The sequence below is a fragment of the Phodopus roborovskii genome, unplaced genomic scaffold (assembly GCF_943737965.1).
Source record: "Phodopus roborovskii unplaced genomic scaffold, PHOROB, whole genome shotgun sequence".
Taxonomy (NCBI): Eukaryota; Metazoa; Chordata; class Mammalia; order Rodentia; family Cricetidae; genus Phodopus; species Phodopus roborovskii.
This window is the reverse complement of record NW_026125052.1, coordinates 17807956-17833307: the sequence shown is the minus strand read 5'-3', so window position 1 is coordinate 17833307 and position 25352 is coordinate 17807956. Positions and strand designations below refer to the sequence as shown.

The 25352-nt window shown below is 51.6% G+C and overlaps 3 protein-coding genes across 10 annotated transcripts; 2 read left to right on the top strand and 1 right to left on the bottom strand.

The window, feature by feature from the left end:
- The first annotated feature begins 680 nt into the window (after positions 1 to 680).
- Asb16 (ankyrin repeat and SOCS box containing 16) lies at positions 681 to 8708 on the top strand. Its single transcript, XM_051178342.1, has 5 exons — positions 681 to 1158; positions 4057 to 4324; positions 7229 to 7721; positions 8046 to 8159; positions 8501 to 8708. The coding sequence occupies exons 1-5, from the start codon at positions 858 to 860 to the stop codon at positions 8684 to 8686; spliced, it is 1362 nt and encodes a 453-aa protein (XP_051034299.1). The 5' UTR covers positions 681 to 857; the 3' UTR covers positions 8687 to 8708.
- A 4386-nt stretch (positions 8709 to 13094) lies between these two features.
- On the top strand, positions 13095 to 16516 carry Tmub2 (transmembrane and ubiquitin like domain containing 2). 2 transcript variants are annotated; one of them, XM_051178316.1, is made up of 3 exons: positions 13095 to 13235; positions 15332 to 15895; positions 16113 to 16516. In XM_051178316.1, the coding sequence occupies exons 2-3, from the start codon at positions 15357 to 15359 to the stop codon at positions 16474 to 16476; spliced, it is 903 nt and encodes a 300-aa protein (XP_051034273.1). In that variant the 5' UTR covers positions 13095 to 13235; positions 15332 to 15356; the 3' UTR covers positions 16477 to 16516. The 2 variants fall into 2 exon arrangements, with proteins under 2 accessions (XP_051034273.1, XP_051034264.1); XM_051178307.1 differs by lacking the exon at positions 13095 to 13235 and adding an exon at positions 13601 to 13838.
- Positions 16517 to 17339: 823 nt separating this feature from the next.
- Atxn7l3 (ataxin 7 like 3) lies at positions 17340 to 24632 on the bottom strand. 7 transcript variants are annotated; one of them, XM_051178278.1, is made up of 13 exons: positions 24484 to 24632; positions 23034 to 23144; positions 22611 to 22743; positions 22226 to 22397; positions 21955 to 22052; positions 21760 to 21782; positions 21395 to 21461; positions 21164 to 21249; positions 20818 to 20886; positions 20552 to 20595; positions 20245 to 20316; positions 20007 to 20164; positions 17340 to 19911 (listed from the first exon to the last, which is right to left on the bottom strand). In XM_051178278.1, exons 2-13 carry the CDS (start codon positions 23082 to 23084, stop codon positions 19763 to 19765), a joined length of 1122 nt encoding a protein of 373 aa, XP_051034235.1. In that variant the 5' UTR covers positions 23085 to 23144; positions 24484 to 24632; the 3' UTR covers positions 17340 to 19762. The 7 variants fall into 7 exon arrangements, with proteins under 7 accessions (XP_051034235.1, XP_051034205.1, XP_051034213.1 ...); XM_051178248.1 differs by lacking the exon at positions 24484 to 24632 and adding an exon at positions 23873 to 24361; XM_051178256.1 differs by lacking the exon at positions 24484 to 24632 and adding an exon at positions 23873 to 24360 and having other exon boundaries at positions 21395 to 21440.
- Between the last annotated feature and the right edge of the window lie 720 nt (positions 24633 to 25352).

The window sequence follows — 25352 nt, the reverse complement described above, 5'->3', positions numbered from 1 at the left end:
GAACCTGGGAGGAAAAAACTAGTCATTGAAAGTGGAGCCTATGTCCTGCTTGGGCATGTGGAGACAGGAAAGGCTTGCCTGCCTATCTACCCCACATGGTAGTAGCCCCTGGAGTCAAATTAAAGTCTCATTCCTTGCCCTGCCCTCACAAGCTATGTGATCTTGAGCTGGTAATTGGTAATTTTACTTTAAGACTTAAGTTCCTTTTTTTTTTTTTTTTTTTTTGGTTTTTCAAGACAGGGTTTCTCTGAACCTGCCCTGGAACTCACTCTGCAGACCATGTTGGCCTTGAACTCGAAGGGATCCATCTGCCTCTGCCTCCCAAGTGCTGAGATTAAAGGCATGGAACACCATGGCCCCTTGCACATGCCCCCCCCCCAAAAAAAAAGACTTAAGTTCCCTAAGTCTGTAAAATCACCATCTCAGGTGATCTCATTTACTGAGCAGATCTTTGTATTGGCTCATTGGCTGTGGTCATCTGAGTAGAGGCGGCTGTGAGCGTGCCTGAACTTCTACAAAGTGCAGTACCTGCTTGCAGCCCTTGCAGTTATTTCGGAATAGCAAGAGTGGTTCCCTGGGCTCACGTCAGAGAAGTGGGGTCCAGGAGTGACCTTGACTGAGGACCTGCTGACCAATGGGAGGGTACCAGTAAGGGCAGAGGCTCGCCCAATATTCTGCTTTAGGATCATGACTCTAGGCAAACTGTTTACTAATGCAGTGAGGGGCCTATTTATAGTCTCAGCTGCTTCTCCAGTTTACCAGGACGGGGGCAGGGTGGCTCCCCAGAGCAAGGGTGCTAGCTGGGACAAGGAACAATCCTCCATCTAGGTGGCACTGCCCAGACCCCTGAACCCGCCATGGCAGGGGAAACCTTCCCTTTCACATCTTCCACAAAGCGTGCTCTCCGCTTACAGAGAGAGTGGCTGGAATGGGAGGACAGGAGGCGGGCTGCTGCTCATAGATGTCAAAGCCAGAGGTTCCGCTCTAGTCCCCAGGCTCGACTCACCAGGAGCCGCCGCTCCTGCCGAGACCCAGCTGTCCACAATGCCCTGTTCTCTGGGGACCTACAGCAGATTCAAATCCTCTTCCAAGATGAAGAGACCGCCAACATGATTGTGGAGACTGTGAGCAACCAGCTGGCCTGGTCAGCAGAGCAGGGTAAGGAGTACCACCTAGGAGGCAGAAAGGGGAGAAGCGTGGGGGCAGGTGTGGGTGTGGGGAAGGGAAGAGCCCAGACCCTACTTCTCCCTAAAGACCCTGGAGTGGGCTGCCCATCGTAACCACCCATATTAGCTCCTTCCTAAACAGTTGAGGCAAAGTGTGGGTTTGGTTTTTTGTGGTTGTGAGACAGGGTCTCACTGTGTACTTGGCTGGTCTGGCTGGGACTCACTACGCAGATCAGGCTGGCCTTTAACTCATAGAGATCCACCCACTTCTGTCTCCTGAATGCTGGGATTAAAGGCTTGCACCACCACACCCAGCCTCCAAAAGTTATGTTATATAACACATACACAGATTATAAATGTTTAACAAACAATTGTATGTACTATATTGGTTATATAGAAATTCTCATGTTTCTGATATATATATGTATATATAAAGAATATACATATATAGAATATACAATATATATAAATATGTATGTTCATGTTTTTCCTATGGTTTTTCTCCTATAGAAGATAATTTTTATGAAATCCATATGCAAATTTTTTACTTCTTGAAGTTGGGGGTAGGGAGAAGACCCACGTACCTCCTGCTGAACCATCTCGCCAGTCTAGTTTTATTTTGGGGTGGTAGGACTGAACCATAGTTTGAGTGCTAATAAGCACTGTCTTTGCTTCTGTGCTCCAACCCACAGCTTTTTACATTTTGACACAGAGTCTTGCTAAGTAACCCAGGTTGGTTTTCAACTCACTCCACAGCCCAGGCAGATTTTGAACTTGTGACCCTTCTGTCTCAGCCTTTGGAGTAACTGGGACTATGTGCTTGCCCCATCAGGTCCTCTTCAATTTGTCATTGTCATTTTTTTAGAAACAGGATGTCTCTATATGGCCCAGGCTGGCCTGGAACGTGGGATCTTTCTGTCTCATGCTCCTGAGTGACAGGATTGTATTTATACACCACCATACCTGGACACATACAATAGTGTAAGCTGATTTTTATTTTCATGTAACATCTTCCATGTCAGTAACCTTAAGTCCACAAAATACTCAAAAGCTGCACATAGATGTACCAGGATTTATATAACTATTCTCCAAATGGAATGGTGAATTTGGGTCCCTTCTTAATTTTTTGTTTTAATTGTTGAGACTCTTTGCCTTTCTAACATGCAAATGGTTTATTTTTCAGCTGTAAAAATTCTTCAGTGACCAGGCAGTGGTGGTGTACGCCATAATCCCAGCACTCAGGAGGCAGAGGCAGGTGGATTTCTGTGAGAAATCCTGTCTCAGAAACAAAAAAACAACAACAAAAACAAACAAACAACAAAAAAAAACTTCAGTGTTAGCTAGGTAGAATACCTGACTAGCACATCAAAGGCCTCAAACCTGTAATTCTCACATGCAAGAGCAGGGTACATAAGAGCACCTCTGTGTAATAGCCCTGGCTGTCCTGGAAGTTGCTCTGTAGACCAGGCTTGCCTCTAATGCACAGAGAACAGAGATCCACCTACCTCTGGTTTAAATTAAAGGCACGTGCCACCATCACCCAGCATTTAAATTACATTTTCATTTTATGTATATGGGTGACTTGACTGCATGTAAGTCTGCTCATTATGTTTGTGCCTGATACCCACAGAATTTCCTGGAACTAGAGCTATAGACTGTTGTGAGCTGCCATGTGGGTGCTGGGAATTGAACACCAGTCCTGAAAGAGCAGCCAGGGCTCTTAACCACTGAGAAATCTCTCCAGCCCCCTTTTCCCTTTTTGATTTTTTTGCATTTTGATTGTTGATTGATTGATTATGGTATTAAGAGCCCACACATAGGCAAGTCCCTTTGCTGTTTTGAGTTGCAGTATGATGACCTTTATGTGCTTGACAGAAATTTTCTAGGGTGTCTCCCACCTTAGCAAGTTTGACTGAGCTAACCAAATACTTAACAGAGATTAAATCCCAATTTTCAGTAAGAAATTATGCTTCAAAAAAAAAAAAAAAAAAAAAAAAAAAGAAAGAAAGAAAGAAAAGAAATTATGCTTCACCCAAGATCCAGTGAAACAGTGACCTTACTTCCCAGCCATGCCAACAGGGTACTTCAATAGACACACCTGTATCCTTTAAGTTCTTGACTAGTCAGGCCAGTTCTTTCCAGGAAAGGACCAGTGTTATCACCAAGCTTCTCTTTTTATTCTGTAGTCACTTCCAAGCTCCTATGCATAGTTACCAGCTCCTGTGCATAGTTACCAGCTCCAAATTCAGATAAGAACAAAGGGTCAAAGACCCTGAAATTCCTAAGGATTTGCACATTTGCTCTCTTCTGCCTTTGTGGTTTTTTTTTTTTTTTTTTTTTTAAGTTATGCACCTCTGCAGGCCAGAAGAGGGCACCAGATCTGATTACAGATGGTCACCATATGGTGTTGGGAATTGAACTCAGGACCTCTGGAGGAACAGGCAGTGCTCTTAACCTCTGAGCCATCACTCTAGCCCCTGTTTTGCCTTATTCAAGACAGGGTTTCCTTTGTGCAACATCCCTGGCTGCCCTGGAACTCACTCTGTAGATTCACCTGCCTCTGCCTCCTGAGTGCTGGGATTAAAGGCGTGTGCCATGGCTTTCCGGCCACCTTTGTGGTTTTAATCAACTTTTCTGACATATACTATGTAAAATTTTCTGCCTTGTTTTCCAGTGCTGAGGAGTGTGGACTGACAAGGTGTTTAAAAAGGCTCTTCCAATGTGTACTCCTAATTCAGGATTTGAGTGAACCCCTAGCCACAGTTACAGCATGGCCATTGGTGCTCAGTGAACTAGAGCCAGGGAAGGCCAGAGTTCACTGTCATCCAAAGACAGTTTCTCCATCCTCCTTCCCCATACAAAGTCCTACAGTACTGCCTGTTCTCCTCAGGATTCTGGGTGCTGACTCCAAAGACCAAGCACACAGCACCTCTTACCATCGCTGTGGCCAGAGGCTACATAGACTGTGCCCGGCACCTTATCCTTCAGGGGGCTGATCTCGATGCCCGGATTGGAGGTCATGCTGCCTTGCACGAGGCCTGTGCCCAAGCCCAACCTGACTGTGTTCGGCTGCTGCTCACATTTGGTGCTAAGGCTAATGTGCAATCTGAGGACGGTATGACCCCCTTGCACCTCTGCACAGCTCCTGAATCCTTGCAGTAGGTGCCCATGGCCTGGGATGGTTTTGTGGGGGATGCATGTGTGTCTGTGTCCAGCTCATGTGCCTAGTGACAAGGATGACTCGACAAAGCTTTGTTGTAGATAAAGGACCTCATGTCTTTATGTTTTCACACAGAGGTAGAGACCTCATTATTTTATTTATGTGTATGTGTGTGTGTGTGTGTGTGTACATGTGTGCAGGTGCCTGCAGACGCCAGAGTAGAGTGTCAGGTTTCCTGGAGTTGGGGTTACACTACTGTGTCTGGCTTTCCTCCTTCTTAGAAACAGAACCTCTCTATGTTGCTGAGGCTGGCCTCACACACCCTTGATCCCCCTGCCTCTGCCTACTGAGTATTGGTATTACAGGTGTACACCACTATGCTCAGCTTTCTCCTCCCACTTATTTATTTTGCTGCTGTTGTTTTTTGAGACGAGGTTTCTCTGTATTGCTTTGGAGCCTGTCCTGGAACTCGCTCTGTAGAGCTCTGTAGCTCCATAGAGTGCGGGGATTAAAGGTGTGTGCCATCAATGCCCAGCTCCGCTTAGTTAATTTTTAAAATTGATTTTGTATTTGGTTTTAGCAAAGTCTTTCTCTGTATATCTGGATGGTCTGGGACCTGCTGTGCATGCCAGACTGACCTTGCAATTTTGATGATCCTCCTGCCTCTGCCTCCTCAGCGCTCAGATTACAGGTGTGTGCCACTGTGCCTTGCTCCTCGCTTAGTTTTGCTTTTATTTAGTTTTGTTTTAGGCAGAATCTCATGTAGCATGGAACAGGATAACCTTAAACTCATGCTCCTACTTCTACCTTGTAAGTGCTGGGATTCCAACACAGAACCAGGCTTTGTACATGCTAGGCAACTATTATCTTAATTGAATTACATCCTGTTTTTATTTGTTTATTGTTGGCAGGGTCTCACTGTGTAGTCCAGGCTGGCCTCCAAGTCCTGAGTGATCTTCTTGGGCCAACCTTTTTTGTTTGAACATGCTCTGTAGACTAGGCTGACCAACACATAGAGATCTGTTCTGCTGCCACCACCAGGCTAGGGCAGGACCATTTTGTTTTGTTTTTTCAACAAAGTACCAGTCATGGCTGTCCTGTAACTTGCTTTGTAGATCAGGCTGGCCTTGAACTCACAGAGATCTGCCTGCCTTTGCCTCCCAAGTGCTAAGATTAAAGGTGTTCCTGACCACCAGGTTTGGACAGTCTTTTTTTTTTTTTTTGCGGGGGTGTTGAGACAGGGTTTCTCTGAAGCTTTGGAGCCTGTCCTGGAACTTGTTCTGTAGACCAGTCTGGACTCAAATTCACAGAGATCCACCTGCCTCTGCCTCCCAAGTGCTGGGACTAAGGGCGTGGGCCACCAACGCCCGGCTTGGGCAGTCTTTTAAACACTGGGATTACAAGCATGAGCTGTCACACCAGTGTCCTTTCACTTTTCACAAGCCAACAGTGTCAGGGACTCCCTGCATGGTGGTACCTACTCTTTCACAAATCAGTTCAACAAACTCAGCTGGCAGGTCCAAGGACTCAAAATCCTGACAGTCAACAGCTGGAGGCCTGTCCTCACTAGCTATAGATCAGCAAAAGACCTCAAAGTGATCTAAATTTGCCGGCCCTACTCAGGAGGCTGAGGCAGGAAGATTGCCAGTCTGGTCTATATATAGTACCTGGCCAGCTTGGGCCAGGTATTGAAGAACCAGAATTACCACCCTTTCTCTGGTTCTTAGGACAACACTGAACTCCAGGTGGTTATATACAAGCATCTTCGCTCTGAATTTGTTCTTTTAAACGTAACAAGAAGGGAGCTTGTTAAAGTGCTTCGTAATTTGGTTTTAGAAGTCAAAACATGCCAACAATTAGAATTTACTGCAGCATTACACTCAGTAGTTTGTCAAAGGCAGCGTTCACTCCACTTCATGGCCACTGAGCACTTGTATGGTGATCTGTGTTGTACTTGGGGGATGGATCTCTACTTAGGACTTCACCAAAGTGATCTGCCTGTGCCCTTCCAGCAGCTGCTATTGTTCTTTTCCATTGTAAATGACTATTGGTTTGTTTCATTGGCAGTTTAGTTCAGCTCATGTTCTGTCACCGTGATAGGCAGCAGCACATTTACTATAATGGTGTGCTGGCCTGTAATTTTTCCAGGGATTCAGAGACTATGAAACAGATTCCCTCTAAAATGTTTTGTTTGTTTTCTGTAAGGGAAAAGACAGTAGGGAGGCCCCCAAATGCTTTGCTGGACCAAGTAAACACAGCAGATTTGGGGAGAGTAGTCCTCTGTTTTTGCTAACACACATTAATATTCCACGTGTACATGGGAGTGGATTTTCCAAATCTTGCCCCATCAAAACATTAAGAGATCAGGAGCTGGGGTTGTGGCTCAGTTGGTAGAGTGCTTGCCTGCAAACATGCATGGGGCTTTGGCTTTAATCCTTGGTGCCACAGAAACTGGGCATGGTGGTGAATGCCAGTAATCCCAGCAAGTTCAAAGAGGCAGAAGGATCAGGAGTTCAAGGTCATTCTCTGTGGCATAGTGAGTCTGATGCTGTCAGAAGCCAGAGGTGGCTCAACGATAGCTTGCCTAGGATGCCTGGGCTTCTCACCTCGCACAAAATTCATAAGCCAGTTCAGTCCAGATTCTGCCACATCTATTAATGCTATCTCTGTGCTCTTGGCTGCCCCACTAGATTGTTTGGGGCTTAACTTTTTCATCTGAAAATTGAAGATGCTTCTGGCAGCTTCTACTAGCCCCATAACCTGGGTGTTAGTAGTAGAGTTTCTGTGATCAGATGGGGACACGAGGTCAGGCCTCAAAGCAGAGGTGTGGGAAGGATAAGGGTGGTAAAAGCAGGCCTTAGGGTCCTCAGGATTTTTCCCGGGCCTTGCACCCTGTCCTTAGGTGCGCCAAGTTGCTGTTAGATGCTGGAGCATCTGTGAATGTGGCATCACGGGAGAGCGAAGTCACACCACTGCATGTGGCTGCAGCTCGTGGCCTGGAGCAACACGTGGCTCTCTACCTGGAGAATGGTGCAGACGTGGGTCTGCGCACCAGCCAGGGCGAGACTGCACTGAACGCAGCGTGCGCTGGAGCAGAGGGGCCAGGTAGCTGCCGACAGCACGAGGCAGCAGCGCGACAGCTCTTGGAAGCCGGGGCTGATCCTCGGGCTGCAGGTCGCAAGCGCCACACACCACTACACAACGCCTGTGCTAATGGCTGTGGAGGCCTGGCTGAGCTGCTGCTGTGCCACGGGGCCAGCACTGGAGTCACCAATGGGGCAGGCCACACACCCATGGACTGCGCTCTGCAAGCGGTACAAGATGCCCCCAACTGGGAGCCTGAGGTCCTCTTTGCAGCTCTGCTGGACTACGGGGCCCAACCTGTTCACCCTGAGGTGCGCTGGGAGGGCCTGAGGAAGGAGCTACCAACTCAACTGAAAGGGGGAGCCTAGGACAGACCTTCCCTGACTAGAAGGGCTAGGAGATCAAAAGCCTCCCTCGGTCTAGAGGTCCATTCCCATCTTGGCAGAGGAGATAGGGTGTCCAAAGGAAGATAAGAGTCAAGGAAATTAGGGCCAGGAGCTTGGGGTATGTGCGGATGGGGCAAGCCGAGGCACGGGAAACATGAGGGTGTGTGTATAGCGATTTATATTAGACAGCCTGGGGCTTGCCTTAGTTGGGACAGCATGGAACTCCTAGGCCCTTGTTTTGATTCCCAGAAGCTGAAACACTGTGCTAACTTTCCTCGGGCCCTGGAAGTCCTGCTTAATGCCTATCCATGTGTTCCTGCCTGTGACACCTGGGTGGAGGCCGTGCTCCCAGAACTGTGGCAGGTACGTTCACTCCAAGGGCCAAGCTTTTTTTTTTTTCCTAGTGGGCTAGAGGGGCCTCTCCTTTCAAGCTTCAATAACAGCTTCAAAGAGGGAAGACAGACCCTGGACAGAAGAGGGTAGGCAGTGAAACCCCTGGGCTCCAGGCCTCTGCATACAGCAGCGCAGGCGGATCTCCTATGCTGCCCAGCCCTTGTCGACAACCATCCATTTATCAGCAAGTCTAAATTCTACCAGCAAGTCTGGGGTGGGAGTGGTCACTGGAATCCAGTCCCCAATACATGGCACTGGGTTATCAAAATCAGGGGTATTGAATCATCCGATCCTCCCTTCTTCTGGCCTAGGAACATGAAGCCTTCTACAGCTCAGCCCTAAGCATGGAAAACCAGCCAAGACGGCTGCAGCACCTGGCCCGCCTGGCTGTCCGTGCTCAGTTGGGTAGCGACTGTCGGCAGGCGGCCGCCCAACTCCCACTGCCCCCACTGCTCAGAGACTACCTGCTGCTGCGGGTAGAGGGACAAATCCAGTGAGCTCTGAGCGGGCCACTTCTGCTTCCATGCTCCTACACACAGCTCTGCAAAACCAACCACTGCCCCTTCCCTTTGCTCTTTGCTTGCCCTGCAGGACCAGCTTGTCCCTCCACTGACACTGTAAGCCACCCACTGAGCTTCAGGCCTTCTCAGCCTGTCCCCAAAGAAACCTTTCACCCACTTACCACTCTCATGTTTGAGTAGGTAGATGGCCTCTTTATCCACCCAGGCTACAGCAACTGACCCCAGGGGCAGTCTTCCCTTGCCACCCATACTCAGCGGCTTTCATAGTCACAGGCCCTTAGCTGGATTTGATAGCATGTACCTCTAACACCAAGGAGGCTGAGGCAGAAGAATTGTGAGTTCAAAGCTAGGACGATCTTGTTGGGACATGGGGGTAGGGGTACCCTGCTTCTTTGCCTTCTTCCCAGCCCAACTCTGGAGAGAACTCAAAGGAAGGGCTGCTTCCTTGTTTTTCTCCCAGCACTAGGCAAGGACCCAGGACTTGGTACATGCCTAGCAAGTGTCTCACCACACAGCCATAATTCTATCTCTCTTTCTATTTGTTTTGTTTACTTGTTTTTTGAGGCTGTCCTGGAACTAGCTCTTGTAGACTAGGCTGGTCTTGGAACTCACAGAGATCTGCCTGCCTCTGCTTCCTGAGTGCTGGGATTAAAGGTGTGTGCCACCAACACCTAGCACACCTATATCTCTTAATGAGAGCCATGTCTTGAATGGATACTAGATTTTTTTTTTTTTTTAAGACACAGAGTTTTTCTATATAACAGCCCTAGCTATCCTGGAACCCATTCTGTAGACCAGGCTGGCCTCAAACTCACAGAGATCCGCCTGCCTCTGTCTACTAAGTGCTGGGATTAAAGGTGTGTGCCACCACCACCTGGCCACCTGAGACATTTTTGATGTATTGTCCCTTACACCCAAGTGTTACATGGCATCTTAACTGGCAGTCATTCTAGAATGGTTTCTGGAGCCCAGAAAGCTAGAAGGCTATCATCTCGTACCTATTCTGGTCTTAGAGAGGAAAAGGCATGACTATTCACCTGTAGGAGGAGGCTTTTTAAGGCAAATCAGTTTCATGAATGCCAATAAATAATTTGTGCACAGAACAAATGTATGCATATTGTTAGGTTTGAGTGGGGCTAAAGCTGCTATTACTCAACATGTATTCGCCTCTGTGTTCTTCTGGGGCTTCCACATTTTCTGCCTTGAACAAGTGTTCAAGTGTTTCTGGTGACATGAAAAAGGTCATAGGACCCACACACACACCTCACTGGAGCCTTGTGGTAGCTATAGCCCCCCCCCCCAAACGGGAGCCTTGTGGTAGGCATCCCAAGAGGGAATAGAGGGGCTTATCTGACCTTTTTGCTGGGAATCAGGGTTCTCAGTCACCAGCTGGCATCACCCAGTAGAGCCACGTCAGGAGCCCTAGGCCTGCTTCCTGGGGCCTCTGGCCAGTTCCCGCCTCCTGAGAGTTCTGTCTGCTCAGATTCCTTTCATTGGCACACGACAGCCTCTGCCCTGGTTCAGCAGAGTAGGAACCACCTGTTTCTGGATGGAGGTTTTACTTTAGTTCCACAAGGCCAAAGGTCTAAGACAGTCTTTTCAACTTGTGGGTTGAGACCTCTTTAGGGGTTAAAAGACCCTTTCACAGGGGTCACCATCAAAAAACACAGATATTTACATTTTGATACATAACTAGCAAAACTACAGTTATGAAGTATCGAAGAAAATAATTTGGGAGGGAGGGTTGAGACAGGGTCTTTCTACATAGTTCTGGCTGTCCTAGAGCCCCATTTGTAGACAAGGCTGGCCTTGAACTCACAGAGATTGGCCTGTCTCTGCCTCCCTAGTGCTGGGATTAAAGATGGGCACCACCACACCCAACTTCAACAAAAATAATTTTATGAAAAAAATAATTTTATGGTTGGGGGTCACCACAACATGAAGAACTGAATTAAAGGATTGCAGCATTAGGAAAGTTGAGAACCAATGGTTCTAGAAGAAAAGGAAGGCTTCCCCAGTCCTTGGCCTGAATTGGGAACCTTACTCCAGGGAATAATGCTGAAGTTTCTGCCCCATTACAGTAGGCAGGCCCCAGCCAGTGCAGTCTCTTCTAGTATGCTTTAAAACCACAAAATACCTAGTTGCTACTTTTGTTTTTGGTTTTTTTTAAGAAAAGATATATTGGACTATGTGTGTTCATTTTGTTATAGGCAAAGATTTTTCAGTTACAAAGAACATGAAATATTAAAAGAACAGAATTTAGGGGTGGCTTTACATCTTAGTTATGAGTGTGTGTGTGCACCAGAAAACCACTTGCAGGAGCAGGTTTTCTCTATCCACCGTGTGGGTCCAGGGGATTGAACCCAGGTCATAGGTTTAGCAACGGGAGCCTTGCTGAGTCATTTTGCTGGCTCCAGGTTTGTTTGTTTTAAATTCCTGTGTGTGTTTGAGAGCACAAGGTGGGGGATACCTGCAGACACCAGAAGACAGCATAGGATACCCTGGAGCCAGTAACAGGTGGTTTACAGAATCAAATTCAGGTCCTTCGGAAGAGCAGCAACCACTGAGCCATCCTCCCAAATCCTAGGTTTGTTTTATAAAGACTATAGCATAAACAGGTAAAAGGAAAAATATTAGAAAGTTTTTTTTTAGTCATCCTAAGGGCTAAGGAGATGGTTCATTTGGTAAATGGAAGTATGAGGCCTTAGTTTGATCCTCAGCACCCACATTAAAAATATAATAAAAATCCAGCTGGGAGGCAGAAGCGGGCCGATCTCTGTGAGTTCAAGGCCAGCCTAGTCTACAAAATGAGTTCCAGAGTTCCAAGACAAGCAGGGCTATACAAAGAAACCTTGTCTTGAACCACCACCCCCCATTTTTTTTTCACATTTTAAAAAATGACCAACAGGGCTGGAGAGATGGCTCAGAGGTTAAGAGCACTGGCTGCTCTTCCAGAGGTCCTGAGTTCAATTCCTAGCAACCACATAGTGGCTCACAACCATCTATCCTGAGATCTGGTGCCCTCTTCTGGCATGCAGCAGATATGCAGACAGAATAAAAATAATAAAAAAAATAACCAACAGAGCTGGAGAGATGGCTCAGAGATTAAGAGCATTAGCTGTTCTTCCAGAAGTCCTAAGTTCAGTTACCCATAACCACATGGTGGCTCACAACCTTCTGTAGTGATACCTGATGCCCTCTTCCGGCAAGCAGGCAAACATGCAGACAGAATACTGTATACATAATAAATATATTTTTAAAAAAATGACCAACAAGTTAAGATCCGTGTAAACACTGAGTTAAACTCATGGGAGACAGAGACAGGAAGATCAGAAGTTCAAGGTCTTCCTCTGCTACAACAGTTCTCAATTGTCCTAATGCTGCAGTCCTTGAATACAGTTCCTTGTGTTGTGGTTACCGCCAACCATAAAATTATTTTCGTTGCTACTTCATAACTATAATTTTCTACTGTCATGAATAGTAATAAAAAGAGCTGATATGCAGGATGTTGGATATTCAAGCCCTGAGAAAGGGTCGTTGGAACCCCAAGGGATCATGACCCACAGGGTGAGAACCGCTGCTCTACTACATAGTTAGCAGAAAAAAAGAAAAAGCCAATCCAGGGTGAGACTTGGAGAGATGATTTGAAGGCTAAGAGCACTTGCTGTTCTTTCCTGATCTGAGTTCTCTTCCCAGAACTCAAGACTGGCGGTTTACAACCTCCAGCAACCCTAGCTCCAGGGGATCCAGTGCCCTCTTCTGACCTCTGCAAGCAACCACACACACGGCATACACATACAAACACATAAATACAAGCAAACAAATCAGTTTTTAAAAGAGCTCTATATCTCTGTCTCTCTGAAATGCCTTCCAACGTTATCAAAGCTCCTCACTATATAGTACTTAAGACTATATAACTTGTCATCTTGCCTGTCTCCTCGAGTAACAACTTTCTTAAAAGTCAGAAATACTAGACCTTACGGATCCCAACATTAGAGTCCGGTGCGCATTAGCGGAGCAGTAATGAATCCCTTTAGTTACGGAGCTCGAGAAGCCGGAAAGAGGGAAAGAGGGAAACCTAGCGGTGGGTCGTCCAGCAGAGCCTGGCAGGGCAATCTTCTAGGCATGAAACCACGCCCCTTCCACAAGCGCCTCCCCGAGCCTCTCCTCCTCTTCTGTCCCCGCCTCTGACCTCTGAACGGCCTGGGACCACGCCCACGGGGGCGTGGCCTTACCGCCCGAGGACCGAAATCCCGCCAACAATGACTCCGCCCCTCCTGCCGCCGTGCAACCTGGCCCTTTTAAAGTTACGCTTACGTCAGTCCGCCTTACGTAGCCTTGCGTCATCAGTACAAGGCGGGGAGGCGGGACTTCCGGTCCCTGTGTTAACAGCTTCCGAGGAAAGCCGGAAGAGATAGGACCCTGGACAGAATCCCGTGTTGCCAGCCCCTCCCCCGACCCCTACGGAAAGACGAGTGCAGAGACTGTCCTGGCGAAGTCAAAACATTTATCCTGGCTTTGTCAGGTGAGGCTCTCCTTCCCCATCCAGGAATGGGACCCGTCTAAACCCTCTTGAGTTTCCCATGACTCTCCGCGTCCTCAAGCCCCGCCCCCAGTTCCTCTGCCCCGCCCCGAAGTTTGAGGGGTGTGGATGGCTTGTGACCCCCCCTCACCTGACCCTAACCATCACCGGTCAGGGGAGCTGGGCTTGGGCACTGCGACCGTGACCCGGAAGCCCTTCCTTCGGCTGGGAGGGGGGAGCTCATGGACTCTGCTGCCACGGGACTAGGATCTCTCAGGCGCAGAGCCTTGGCCTCGGAAAAGGCAGGGTCGGGACAACCGCACACCGCGCGGCCAGGGGCGTCCCAGGCTGAGGAGAAAGCTGCAGCCTTGCAGCAGGCAGCCGCGGGGTCCTATCTGGCCCCTGCCCACGGCAGTTCCTTGGGTCCTCGGTTTCCGTCTGTCTTTACCACAGTTTCCTTTTTTGTGTAAATCACGATTCCTGACATAACCTTATCATCAGGGGTTGGTTGTGGGAGTGAGACATAATTGCTATCATTTGTTTATCGAACAGTCTTAATTATTTTGCTTCGATGATTTCACGTCATCTTCAAAACAACCTTATGAGGTAGGTACCATTTTAAACCCCACTTTACTGATGACAGTGCTGAGGCTTGAGAAAGTTGTTGGAAGTTACATAGCTAGAAGAGGGACTAGACCGCGATCTTTTGCTTCCCTGACTCCAGGGCCAATCTGTTAAATTAAGGCTGTGGAAATTATTCGAATGTCGGTATTCTTTGAGGAGCTGCCATTGCTCTGGGAGCTTCGTACAAAGAGAACTGCGCATGATTCTTCCAGAAGTCAATGAAGAGATGGACAGTTTATAAGTGTAATGACGTTTTATGGGTGCTGTGAGAATAGTCTGGTAATGATAATCACCAAACCAATTTGCCTAGGGACAGCTGTGAAAGTAGGTTCTCCAAGGAAAAGGGAAGGTACTCCAAGGAGTATGCAGAGATCCTTCATGCTTTTCTAAGAAACTGGAGAGAGGGAGAACCTTCACAGCACAAGACAGAATGAAATAAGAATTGTTGGAGCTTGTTGGGAAATCTCCCCAAGTAATTTCTACTTGGGCAATGGCTTTTTTTTTTTTTTTTTTTTTTTTTTTTCTTAAGCCGCTTCATGTGGTCTAGAACTGATCTTGAAATTGCAATGTAGTGGACGCTTGTCTTGAACCCTTGATCCTACTGCATCATTTCCCAAGTTCTGGATAACTGGTGTGTATGCTGGATAACTGGTATGTAAGCTGGGGCAGTGGTTTTAAAGTTGTGAGCCAAGCCAGCCCATGGTGACCCGTGAGGGCAATGTTTCCGGTATCTGCCCCATGTGGCTCCCCAGAACTTGCCGGAACGGCATCATAGGAGACATGTATCTGCTGATAGTCCCAATACATCTGTCCATTTGAAGTGATCTGAATCTGTCCTTGATATATCTAAATGTATTTATTTTCTCTTGACAGCTGTGCATACATGGGTCTGTGGCCATGAGTGAGATGTAATCAAATGAGAATCTGGCAGGGCTGGCTGCACAGTGCCTAGGAAGGAGTCTTCAACTACGGTTGAAGCTGCTTAAGGGGCATGTGTACTTGACCCTGTGTTAAGAAATCTTAGAGAAACTCCAGGCTTAAAGAAGCATAGGTAGGCAGGTGTGGTGGTGCATGCCTTTAATCCCAGCACTCAGGAGGGAGGCGGCAGCAGGTGGATCTCTTGAAGTTTGCCTGGTCTACAGAGCAGTAGTTACAGGATAGCCAGGGTTACACAGAGATACCTTGTCTCCATGTATTAAAAAAAAAATAATTGAAAAAAATAACAATTGCTCATGAGGCTTTCCTGGTGACGTGTGTTCTTTGTGTGTTCTTTATGGGAGCAGAATCTGAAAGCTAGTGTAAGTCCTTAGCTTGAGATTGAGGGTCTCCTACAGTTTGGGAGTTTGGTTGCCTCTCCTGCACAACACCACAAACTATTTTTCTTCCCTCCAGCATGACTCAAAACCTAAAACAAACTAGAAACCTGGTTATAGCCCCTCAGGCCCTGCTGATGCTATCCCTCTTTGTTCCTGCAGTGTGGACCCAGTCAGCAGCCAAGCCATGGAGCTCTCTGATGTCACCCTCATTGAGGGTGTGGGTAATGAGGTGATGGTGGTGGCAGGTGTGGTGGTGCTGATTCTAGCCTTGGTCCTAGCCTGGCTCTCTACCTACGTAGCAGACAGCAGTAACAACCAATTGCTGGGCACCATTGTGTCAGCAGGCGACACATCTGTTCTCCACCTGGGGCATGTGGACCAGCTGGTAAGCCAAGGCACTCCAGAACCAACTGAACTCCCCCATCCATCAGAAGGGACTGATGAGAAGGCTGAAGAGACCAGTGACACTGGGGGAGACTCCACTGGGGAACCTGGAGCTAGGGGAGATACAGAGCCCAGCCTTGAGCATCTTCTGGATATCCAAGGTGTACCTAAAAGACAAGCAGGCCTGGAGAGCAGCCGTCCAGAAGCTTCACTGGGATTGGATGATAGCACCTGCCTCTCTCCCAGCCCCAGCCTCATCAATGTTCGGCTCAAGTTCCTCAATGATACTGAGGAGCTAGCTGTGGCCAGGCCAGAGGACACTGTGGGTACCCTAAAGAGGTGAGTAGGCTGGAAAGAGAGCAGTTACTCAGGCATTGTGCCTCAGGCATTGGTTTCCCTGAAAAAGTTGGTCCAGATTTGAGAACACTAGAGGAGTTTTAGCAGCTGGTTTCTGCTAAGGGGAAACAAGAGACTTCATAATCTTCCATGCCCTGCTTTGTTGGTTCAGGTCTATGTGTCCTCATTCCTTACCCAGTCTTTCCTTTCGTCCTTATAGCAAATATTTCCCTGGACAAGAGAGCCAGATGAAGCTGATCTACCAGGGTCGGCTGCTGCAGGACCCAGCTCGCACACTGAGTTCCCTGAACATTACCGACAACTGTGTGATTCATTGCCACCGCTCACCCCCAGGGGCAGCTGTTTCTGGCTCCTCGGGCTCCTTGACCCCCTCAGCCACTGAGCCATCCAGCCTTGGTGTCAACGTGGGCAGCCTCATGGTGCCTGTGTTTGTGGTGCTCTTGGGTGTGGTCTGGTACTTCCGTATCAATTACCGTCAGTTCTTCACAGCACCTGCCACTGTCTCCTTGGTAGGAGTCACAGTCTTCTTCAGCTTCCTAGTATTTGGGATGTATGGACGATAAGGACATCCGGGAGACAATGAAAGGCATGGTCTTCCTCTTTCATGGCCTCCCCCCTTTCCTGGCCAGAGCTGGGCCCAAGGACCTGGGAGGGAGGGATGGGAAGAATATGGTGGGTACCCTGTCCATGGGACCCAGGAAGCAAACGTGTGGCCTCCCTTGGTGTCCACAGGGTACAGATATCTCTGCAAGCACAACTCAGGTAGAAACAAGGATATCATCTTCCCGATTTTGGAATCCCAAAGTTCAAATGTCAAGCTCAGTGAGAAGCTTGGGCTCTGGGTCTTCCCTCCTGGCCACTGCCCTAGCCCTTTCCCAGTTTCTTGCATGTCCCCTCCCAACTTTCCACAGGGCTGCTGCCAGGGAAACTCAGCATGGCCTTAGCCTTCCTCGACTTAGATGAGTGCGGATCTTCTGAAACTGAATTCACAGGCAGGGATGAAGACGATGCTGGCTTTCCTACAGGCACCCAGCTGCCACCTCTTCCCTGTACCCTTGTAGTAGGAATGGGATCTTTTACCTTCTCTCAAAGCACTTTGCTTGCCCTTCTCCTCCCCCTCCCCCCCACAAATAGCCCACATAGAGCTCAGTTAGGAAGGGGATTGGGCCAGAAGGCCTAGCCCCCAGCATTGAGGGACCAGGCCACAGCTGCTGCTAGCCTAGACCTAAGACTGCAAGAGAACACTGGACTGAGTCCAGTGTCCTGCCCGGCTCCAAGGACAAGCTCTGGGTATAGCTTGCCCTGCCCCTAGGCCCTTAGATGGTGGCTCAGTACAAGTGAATAAAATTGCGTTTTGTGGCTGTGGAGCCTCTTTTGTGTCTGCTCTACCCTCAGTAACATAGTAATGAGGGTGGGTAGGCCAGGCTACCAACGGGAGATGCAGTTTATTTACACCAGCAGCCATGGGGGCAACGGGAATACACAGCGTTTACAAAGTTAGCTACCTGTACAGGATGGATTACATATGCAAAAATAAAAATCTCAAGACCACAGGACAGCGTGAGCCCCACCCCCCTCCCCCAATGACCCCAGCATGCGGTAATGCCAGGCGGGTGGCCCCTGGGCATGCGGGGGGGAGTGATGCATGGAAGGAAAAGCCACCGGCCATGGAAATTAGTACAGAACCCCCCCACACACACTCAGACACATGATAGGGTACAGGGCGGACGACACCTAGCCAGGGTGGGGAGGATGGGAATTGAAACCCACACAGCCTGCTGTTAGAGGGAGGAAGGGGGGAGTTCCTAGCCCCTGTTCAACTACACGGTAGGGGGGCATACTCCCCAGAAGGGGTTTGTTCCCTCAGGGTCCCTGCTGGACCAAGCCCATCTCTTACCCAGCCTGGGCAGGGGGCTCTGCCCTGAGGGTGAGCCAAAGAACAATAGGGAAGTTTTTGTGGACAAACCAGTTCCCAAACTACTCCCTCTAACCAGAGAAGAACGGGAGAGGAGGGAGAACAGAGTGAGTTGGCCTGAGCTGCAGCTACTTCTCTGAAGGGATAGCAGCCTGGTCCGGCTTCCCCTGACCTTCAGCAGGCTCCCAAGCCAGTGCTTGGAAGCCGCTGAGAACCTTCTCTCCCCCTTTAGTCCCCCCCCCCCTCAAGGGAGAAGGCTGTGGAGGGCCAAGGACAGAGGAGCCCAGGCTCCAGGATTTATTCTAACTCCTGCCAAAATTGGTTTGACTTTTTAAAAAATAATCACAATGCTTGGGTTAAAAACCAATTTGTAACCAGGCATCAGCCACAATCAGAACCACCCCAGGGGGAGACTTGGGGTTCCAGACAGGGTTCTACAACCCTAGCTCTGTTGTTCCCTTAACCCTCTAGGGTCCCTAACCCAAATAAGTCCAACCAGTCCTGGGTACTAGCTACCCAATGTGGGAGTGAGTGCCTCCTCCTGGGGAGAGAGGGGACATGTATACCAAGTGCCAGAAAACTTGGCTCAGGGTCAACCCCATCCCGATCAGTCAGCTGTACTCCAGCCCATTCCCAGGTCCTCCAGCTCAGTCCCAAGGCATGATACCACCTTCTTGGGAGGTGTGACAGTACATCTCTTCAGGATGTAGGCCAAGTAGGTGGGTGCCCTGGCATGACAGTCCCACAGAGGGGCAACAGCACCCATCCAACCTCCACTGACAACCCAGGGCAGAGACTACCTTCTCATCCCACCCTACTCCTCCTAGCAAAGGGAGAGAGGCACAAGATTAGGGTTTTTCCTCAGAGCCCCAAACCACAAGTACAGAATAAATAACTTAAAAGCGGCAAGGGAGGGGGAACAGGGCAGGCTTTAGAGGCGGGAGCACTGAGAGGAACCAAAGCTGGTCAAGGTGAAGGGTGGCAAGCAGCAGCTGGGAACTCAGGCTGCCCCAGCAGGGCAGGGCAGGGCAGGGGTGGGGAGGGGGCAGGATGGGAGGGTGAACATGGGGCCACCCCAGGAGGGTGAGGCTGGGCCCCTTCCTGGGGCAGGGAATGAGGTAAGAAACATTTCAAATAAAGCAGCACCGTCCCTCTCACCTGGGCTGTCCTCACAGCCCTGGGGCAGGGAGGGCAGGGGGCCACTCTGATACAGGCTCCCTCTTCCTACCCTCCCCTTCCCAGTCCTTGAAGCTGTAGAGGCTAGAGGCCCTTTCCTGGCACCCAACAACAAAAGGACAGCTCCTGCTGCCAAGGAGGCCCATGGGGACTGAGGGGAAAGGGCTGCCCCTGTGAGGCATTTCTGGACGCCCACCTCGGCAGGCAGCACTCTGCCTGCCGACCCCGGGGACTGGGAACATCTGATAGGACTCTGCACACAGACAGGACACACCAGCCCTGCCCCTCAGCTCCAAGCACCAGACCCATTCACATTGCTGAGGGCAGCCAGGGGAGGCCCCCTCTGGGCTCAGCTTCCAAACCAAAGCCGCCTGGGTAGCCACAGTGCCCCTCGGCAGGGCTTAGTCCAGTTCCTGGGGTGGGGAGCAGGCAGTGCCCTGGCACAGTACCCAGGTCAGGCCCCCAGCCTAGCTGGACATCCAGTAACTCACAGAATAAATAGGAAAACCACCTCCCCACCAAACTTATGTCCAAGGCATAATATGTCCAGGTCTGAGTCCTGCACGCCGAGGGGTCATGCTTCGTTGCAGAGGACCCTGACACCCCCCAGGGGCACATAAGTGGATCCTCTGCCTGCCTGGGCCACCAAGCTTCCCAAGCCCGAACCCCCAGCAGCTGTCCATATGCCAGGCTATGCTGCCTGGGTGGGGGTTGGGAGAGAGGGCTCTCTCAGCCAAAGGCTATCCTTTGCACCCAAGTCAGTTGATGTCATCATAGATGCTGGGCGTTGGGGGAGCCGGTGGCTTTGGCTTTTTCTTCTTGTTGGAGCCCAGGCCGGAGGCAGTCCCTACCAAGCTCAGATGGGATTTCTTTTTCTTGGTTTTCCGAGATTCAGAGCTGTTGGTACCTGCAGAGGAGGAGGCACAGGGGATGAGTGGAGTTGTGATGGGAGAGGTGGTGCCCCAGTGCCCAAAGCCCCTGAGATCAAATGGGATTGTATACCTAGACCCCATCCTTGATTTTCACTAGTCTTGGAGGAGCCTGAATCAGAAGGTGAGAGATCAGAAGAGCCGTCCCACTGAAGCCGGCTGATGAGGGCCTGGCTGTCAGTCATGTCAAAGCTGTCATTATCCAAGGAGCTCTCAACCTCTGGGAGGACACTGGAAAGAGGAGTCAAAGAAACATGTTAGGGAAGGAGACCACCAACCAGACCCACCGCCCTTCTGGAAAGGTCACTTACGCTGAGGGCCCAAGGAAATAAATCCGTACGGTTCGCCTCTGTTCATCCGTGTGCTGGGGGCAGCGTAGTGACCTGGTGGGGACAGAATGATCAGACCCTGACAAGGCAGGGAAGGACTTCAGGAACCCAGGTGGAGCAGAAGCTGGAGGGACAGGGAAAGAGTCAGTGGTAGAATCCCCAGATGGCGGCCTAATAAGTAAGGCCTATCAGATGAAGGGAGGGTTAAGATTGAGGGCCCATTGCTCAAATCTGGGAATACTCCCGACCCAGGCCCAGGATCAGCCCCCTTTTTAGTTTCTGTGCTCACCTTGTGCACATCTTCTTGGTATGTTCAGAAATCACTCCACATTGCTGGAAGAGGAACATAAGCTGAAAGGAGAGGTAGGGGACCTACTACAAACACTAGATGCTTCTTCTGCATCAATGCTAGACGCTGGTCCCAGAGAAGGTGGAACAGGGCGCCTACTTTCAGAGAAAACTATGGCTCCCGCTGCTGTCACCTATGTCCTTCATAGTCCTGACTTTTACCCACTGTCTAGCCCAAGCCAATCCTCCCCACCTCCAATTACACACCGTGGTGAGCAGGCTCCGAAGCTCTTCTGGCCCCAGGGTCTCATAGCTGATCCCAGTTGAATTGCTATACTGTGAGAGAACCAGAGGCACCGGTCAAAGAAGCAAAAGAAGAGCGCACACACAGGAAAGCGGTGGGAACGGAGCCTCGGACCCTCTCATCCCTGTCTCCCTGCTGTTTGTTTTCTAAGAGTCCTTCCAACCTACCTGCACGGAGACAAGGAGATGGGGCCCACAAAGTACGCCAACACCCAATACTCAAATAGCCCTACAACCTCTTCTAGTTGTCAGCATCCCAGCCACCTCACAAGGGCACTGGGAAGAGGCATACAAAAGAGCTTCTGCTCACCTTAAAAGGGTCGGAGTTGCTAAGTTCCCCTGAAGAAGAAAAAAGAAGGGGAAGGGTGTTTGATGCAGAGGTACAGACAGAGAACCCTGAAAATAACCAGAGAGGAAGTGGGGGTGACAGAAGGCTCACAGGCCCTCCCTCCCTCGCACTCCTGCCCCCTCTGCCTCCCTCCCACCCCAAGTCATGTGATGACACAAGCAGCAGTGGCCCTGTTGGTCTAGCCCCACTTACCATTTTTGTGTTTTAAAGACTTGGATCTTCGAGGGGAATTAGGGTTCTGGAATGGGAGATACCATAGCTTTGGGGAAAGGGCAACGATAAGGGGGAGCCGAGAACCCAGGGAAGGAAAAAAGATTTGACAAAGAAACAACCTCAAGCTCTTCCTCCCCGGTAAGAGGTCTGTCTGCCTATATTTCCTCCCTCCCTCCCTCCCTCCCACCAGAGGGAGCTCCCCTGCCCACCAGACAGCCAGCCTTATTCCCAAACCCAGAGAGCCCCCCCCCCAGTGACACCACACTTGAGTCAAAAGACCTGAGCCCAAAGGGAGGGTATCTGTCCTTCACCCAAACTTCCCCCATGCTCGGCCCGGCTCTCACCTTGTCTGATTTTCTCTTCTTGGCTGGGGGACAACAGAACAAAGAACACAGTTACTTTTAAATTCTCAGTCTCAGCACTTACATGTTTTTAAAAACGACATTCTTCCCCCATCATCAAGACCGTTTATGGCAAATGTATTACGCTATAACCCTGCTTTCCCACTTCACCCCGGGCTGCCCCAGATCCCCAAACACCTTTCTTCTCTGAGCCATAGGACCAGTCATTGTCATTGATGTCATCGTTGTCTTCTTGGTCACTTTCAGACTTGTTCATATTGTTGCTATTGGCAATCCTATCCAGAGTTGAGAAGAGAAACGGTCAAGGTTATCACACATCTGCACATTATTTTATAGTGAAGTATGTGAGGGTTGAGTACAGCCTGCTCTCTGCACCCTACCACCTGCCCCCATGGGACTACACCATGCTAGATGGCACAAGATGCCCATCACCGAAAGATGTTCTCACCGACGGTTGGCGATTCGGCTGCTATTACGACCCATTCCCAGGCACTTCTCCAGGTGGGGGGCAAAGCGGGAAGCAGCAATACTGCGACTGCAATTGGGGCAAACACACTCCTTGCTCTTCCACTGGTTGAAAACCTGTCCAAAGATGTCCAACCCAGGCTGGTCCACGATCTCTGGGGACAGGAGAAGCGTGGCGATCAGAGCAGGCAGGGTACCCTCACCTCTGGTTCTCTCACCTGTGGTCCCACGCCCTCTTTAAACTCATCCCTGCCTAAGCTCACAGGAGCTCCAGGCTCTGTACTTAGGGCCGTTCCTAGAGAACCCTGCAAGTCCCCCCTGGGCAGAGGGGCAGAGCTAGACCACTCTCCTTCCGCCCTGAGGCTCACCAAAATCCTTCATGCTATCAGGATCCGTATCATCCAAGAAGAAGTAGCCACACTTGACAGCCCGGTGTACCTCGAAGCAGAATCCCAAACAAGAATCCTCGACCAGGTCCGCATATATCTCCTGAGCGATGGCCTGGGCCCCAGGAGAGAATAGCCACGGTCACAAGGGTGGCAGCCCCCGGGACTGAAAGGCTCTCACAAGCCAAATGTCCTGGCCCTGACAAATATGCTGCCTTCTTTGCCACTTTCCCCACCTTGATTTTCTAGTTCTTTCTTCCTCCTAGATCCTTGGGTCCTTTCAGCTGGCTACTCCGTCTAAGGAGCAAGGCTGACTACCCAAATTCCTATTTGGCATGGATGCCAGATATAGCGACGCAGAGACACCAAGAGAAAGAACTAGAGGCACACGTGGCGAGCCCTCACCTCTAGTTTGCTGTTATCCAGGCCAGACAAAGACATTTCCTCCATTTTCATTTGTAAACTCTTGTGGAGACGGCGCTCTGACTGCTCATAGCACAGCGGGCGGCAACAGGGCTGCACACATGGAGGTGGGGGTGTTGGTGTGAGTCCAAGACACCTCCAAAGACTGCCACCTCCCCTCCCCACCTCCGAGCCCGGGGCTTAATCCTGGCATCAGAGAGTCTCCCTCCCCAAGGCCCCGGATCACTAAGTCTGATGGTTTTCAGGGCCTGAAAACCAGAAGTGGCCTAGTCCTTCCCAGGCCTAAGCTCAGGCCCTGAACTGTACTGCCAATCAGACCCTGGGTCTATAGGAGGCAGCAGCTCATCCCAGGTACCCAAAACTCAAACCCCTCTTTGATACCCATGGTGCAATGCAGCAGGGGGAGGAGAAGGAACTCTAAGGCCTCAAAGCAAACCCACAGGGTGTGGCAAAGAACTGCACAGACTCCTCAAGACAACCCCCCTTTCCCTAAGGGCTCTCAGAGTCACCTCTGCTTTCAGCCAGGATGTCCACTTGGGGGGGTACTGCTACCAGAAGTAGGAATGGCCCTAAGACCCTACAACCTTCACCCCACTGTCTTCTCGTAAAATAAGCCTGCCAGCCTAGGAAAGGAACGGAACCCACAGAAGCCTACGGGCAAAGGGCATTTCCAGCCATCACGAACAGGAGCAGAGGAGAGCCCCGTGGCCAGCACTGGAGGAGTGGGCACTCCCCTTACCTGTTCTTTTAGATCGCCCCCTCCCTCCCTCAGGACCAGCCCGGAAGTCTCTCCAAGAGCCCCAAAGTCCAGAAATCCCCACCGTTGGGTTCAGAAACAGCGCCCACAGTTCGGGGCCCCACTGAACGGTGGGTACGAGTTTAAGGAGCTGCCGGCCTCGAGTGGGGTGGGGACTGACAAACGAGCCAGGGGCACTGGGAAGGGTAGCAGGCCGTGCCGCGGCTCTTCTCCCGTCCTTGCGGCACTGCTGCTGCATCATACCGACTGGGGGGGAGGAGAGCCGAGCCGCCCAAGGCCAGCGGCGGGCCGGGACAGGGCGACCCCCAGAGAGTAGGCAGAGCGGGACGCGTCCCGACCCCTCTCGGTGGCCGCCAGCCCAGAGCCCGGACCGGCCGGGGAAAGGAGTCCGGGAGGGTGTCTCTATTGTCCCGGGGGCTGGGGCCTGGCTCCCTAACAAAGGCCCCGCGCCCCCTCCCCGGCCGGCCCTGCCCCGCCCAAGGAGGACCCAGCCAGGGGGAGACCGGGGGGCCCCGGGCCGGCCGGGAAGCCGGGGAAAGCCGGGCGTTTCCGCGTCGGCCCGGGGGGAGGGGAAGGGGCGCTGACCCAGACCTGGGGGGAGGGGGCCCAAGCCCCGCCTCGGGCCCCGCCCCCCGCCCCCCGCAGGCCCCTCCCCCGTCCCCGTTCCGTACTCACCCCGCCCGGGGGGCCGCGCCGGGGCCCGGCGGCCTCTCAGGGCCGCGTCCTCCGGCGGCGGCGGCGGCGGCGGCTGCTCCGGAGCCCCATGTCCGTCGGTCCGTCCTCGCCTCTCCCCGGGGCCCGGGCCCGGGGCCGGGGGGTCGGGCTGCCCCCCCGCCTCGCCGCCTCACCGGGCGGCCATGGCCCCTTCCCCTCCCTTCTCGTCCCGTCGCCGCCTCCTCCTCCTCACCTCACCCCGCCCGCGCGCAGTCCGCGCGCCGTCCGCGCGCCCCTCCCCCCGCCCCCCACTCCAGCCCGCCTCTCCCGGGCGGGGGGTGCGGCGCGAGCCCGGAGCGCGCGCGCGTGCCGCGACCGGAGGATGGATGGATGGAGCGAGCGAGGACGCGAGCGTGCGCGCGCGCGCCCCTCTCCCCCCTCCCTCGGCGCGGGCGCGAGGCCAGAAGCGAGCGCGCTCCAACCTCCTCCTCTTCCTCCTCCCGCCCCTCCTCGACACCCCGCCCTCGCCCTCCCTTCCTCTTCCTCCTTTCGCTTTCGCGCGCCCAGCGACTGCTCGCGCTTGCTAGCAGGGCCCGAGCGCGTGCATCTGCCCCGCGGCCGCAGCTCGGCAGCATTTGCTCCAGGGGGCGGGGACCGGGAGGGGAGGAGGGGCGCCACGCCGTCGTCCAAAGTACCGGCGGACGGGAGCTGGGGCGGGGAGACGGGCGGGGCCTCCGCGAACAGCCTGGCCAATCGAGGACTCTCTTTGGCCCAGGAGGCCCAATAGGCTTAGAGGTGGGTGGGGCAGCGTTCAAGGTGAGGTGCGCGGTGCGCCAGGGGCGGAGACTTGGTGCCGTCCCGGCCGGCTCGGGGGCGGAGGCAACGGGGTG

Excerpts from the sequence above, each read along its gene's own strand:
- Asb16 (XM_051178342.1), top strand. The coding sequence starts at position 858 with ATGGCAGGGGAAACCTTCCCTTTCACATCTTCCACAAAGCGTGCTCTC. Across the intron at positions 1,159-4,056 it reads GGCCTGGTCAGCAGAGCAGG|GATTCTGGGTGCTGACTCCA; the intron begins GTAAGGAGTACC and ends TGTTCTCCTCAG. Across the intron at positions 8,160-8,500 it reads TGCTCCCAGAACTGTGGCAG|GAACATGAAGCCTTCTACAG; the intron begins GTACGTTCACTC and ends CTTCTGGCCTAG.
- Tmub2 (XM_051178307.1), top strand. The coding sequence starts at position 13,804 with ATGATTTCACGTCATCTTCAAAACAACCTTATGAG. Across the intron at positions 13,839-15,331 it reads CTTCAAAACAACCTTATGAG|TGTGGACCCAGTCAGCAGCC; the intron begins GTAGGTACCATT and ends TTGTTCCTGCAG. Across the intron at positions 15,896-16,112 it reads ACTGTGGGTACCCTAAAGAG|CAAATATTTCCCTGGACAAG; the intron begins GTGAGTAGGCTG and ends TCGTCCTTATAG.
- Atxn7l3 (XM_051178248.1), bottom strand. The coding sequence starts at position 24,049 with ATGATGCAGCAGCAGTGCCGCAAGGACGGGAGAAGAGCCGCGGCACGG. Across the intron at positions 22,053-22,225 it reads AGCCGAATCGCCAACCGTCG|GATTGCCAATAGCAACAATA; the intron begins GTGAGAACATCT and ends AACTCTGGATAG. Across the intron at positions 20,317-20,551 it reads ACCAAGAAGATGTGCACAAG|GTCACTACGCTGCCCCCAGC; the intron begins GTGAGCACAGAA and ends TGTCCCCACCAG.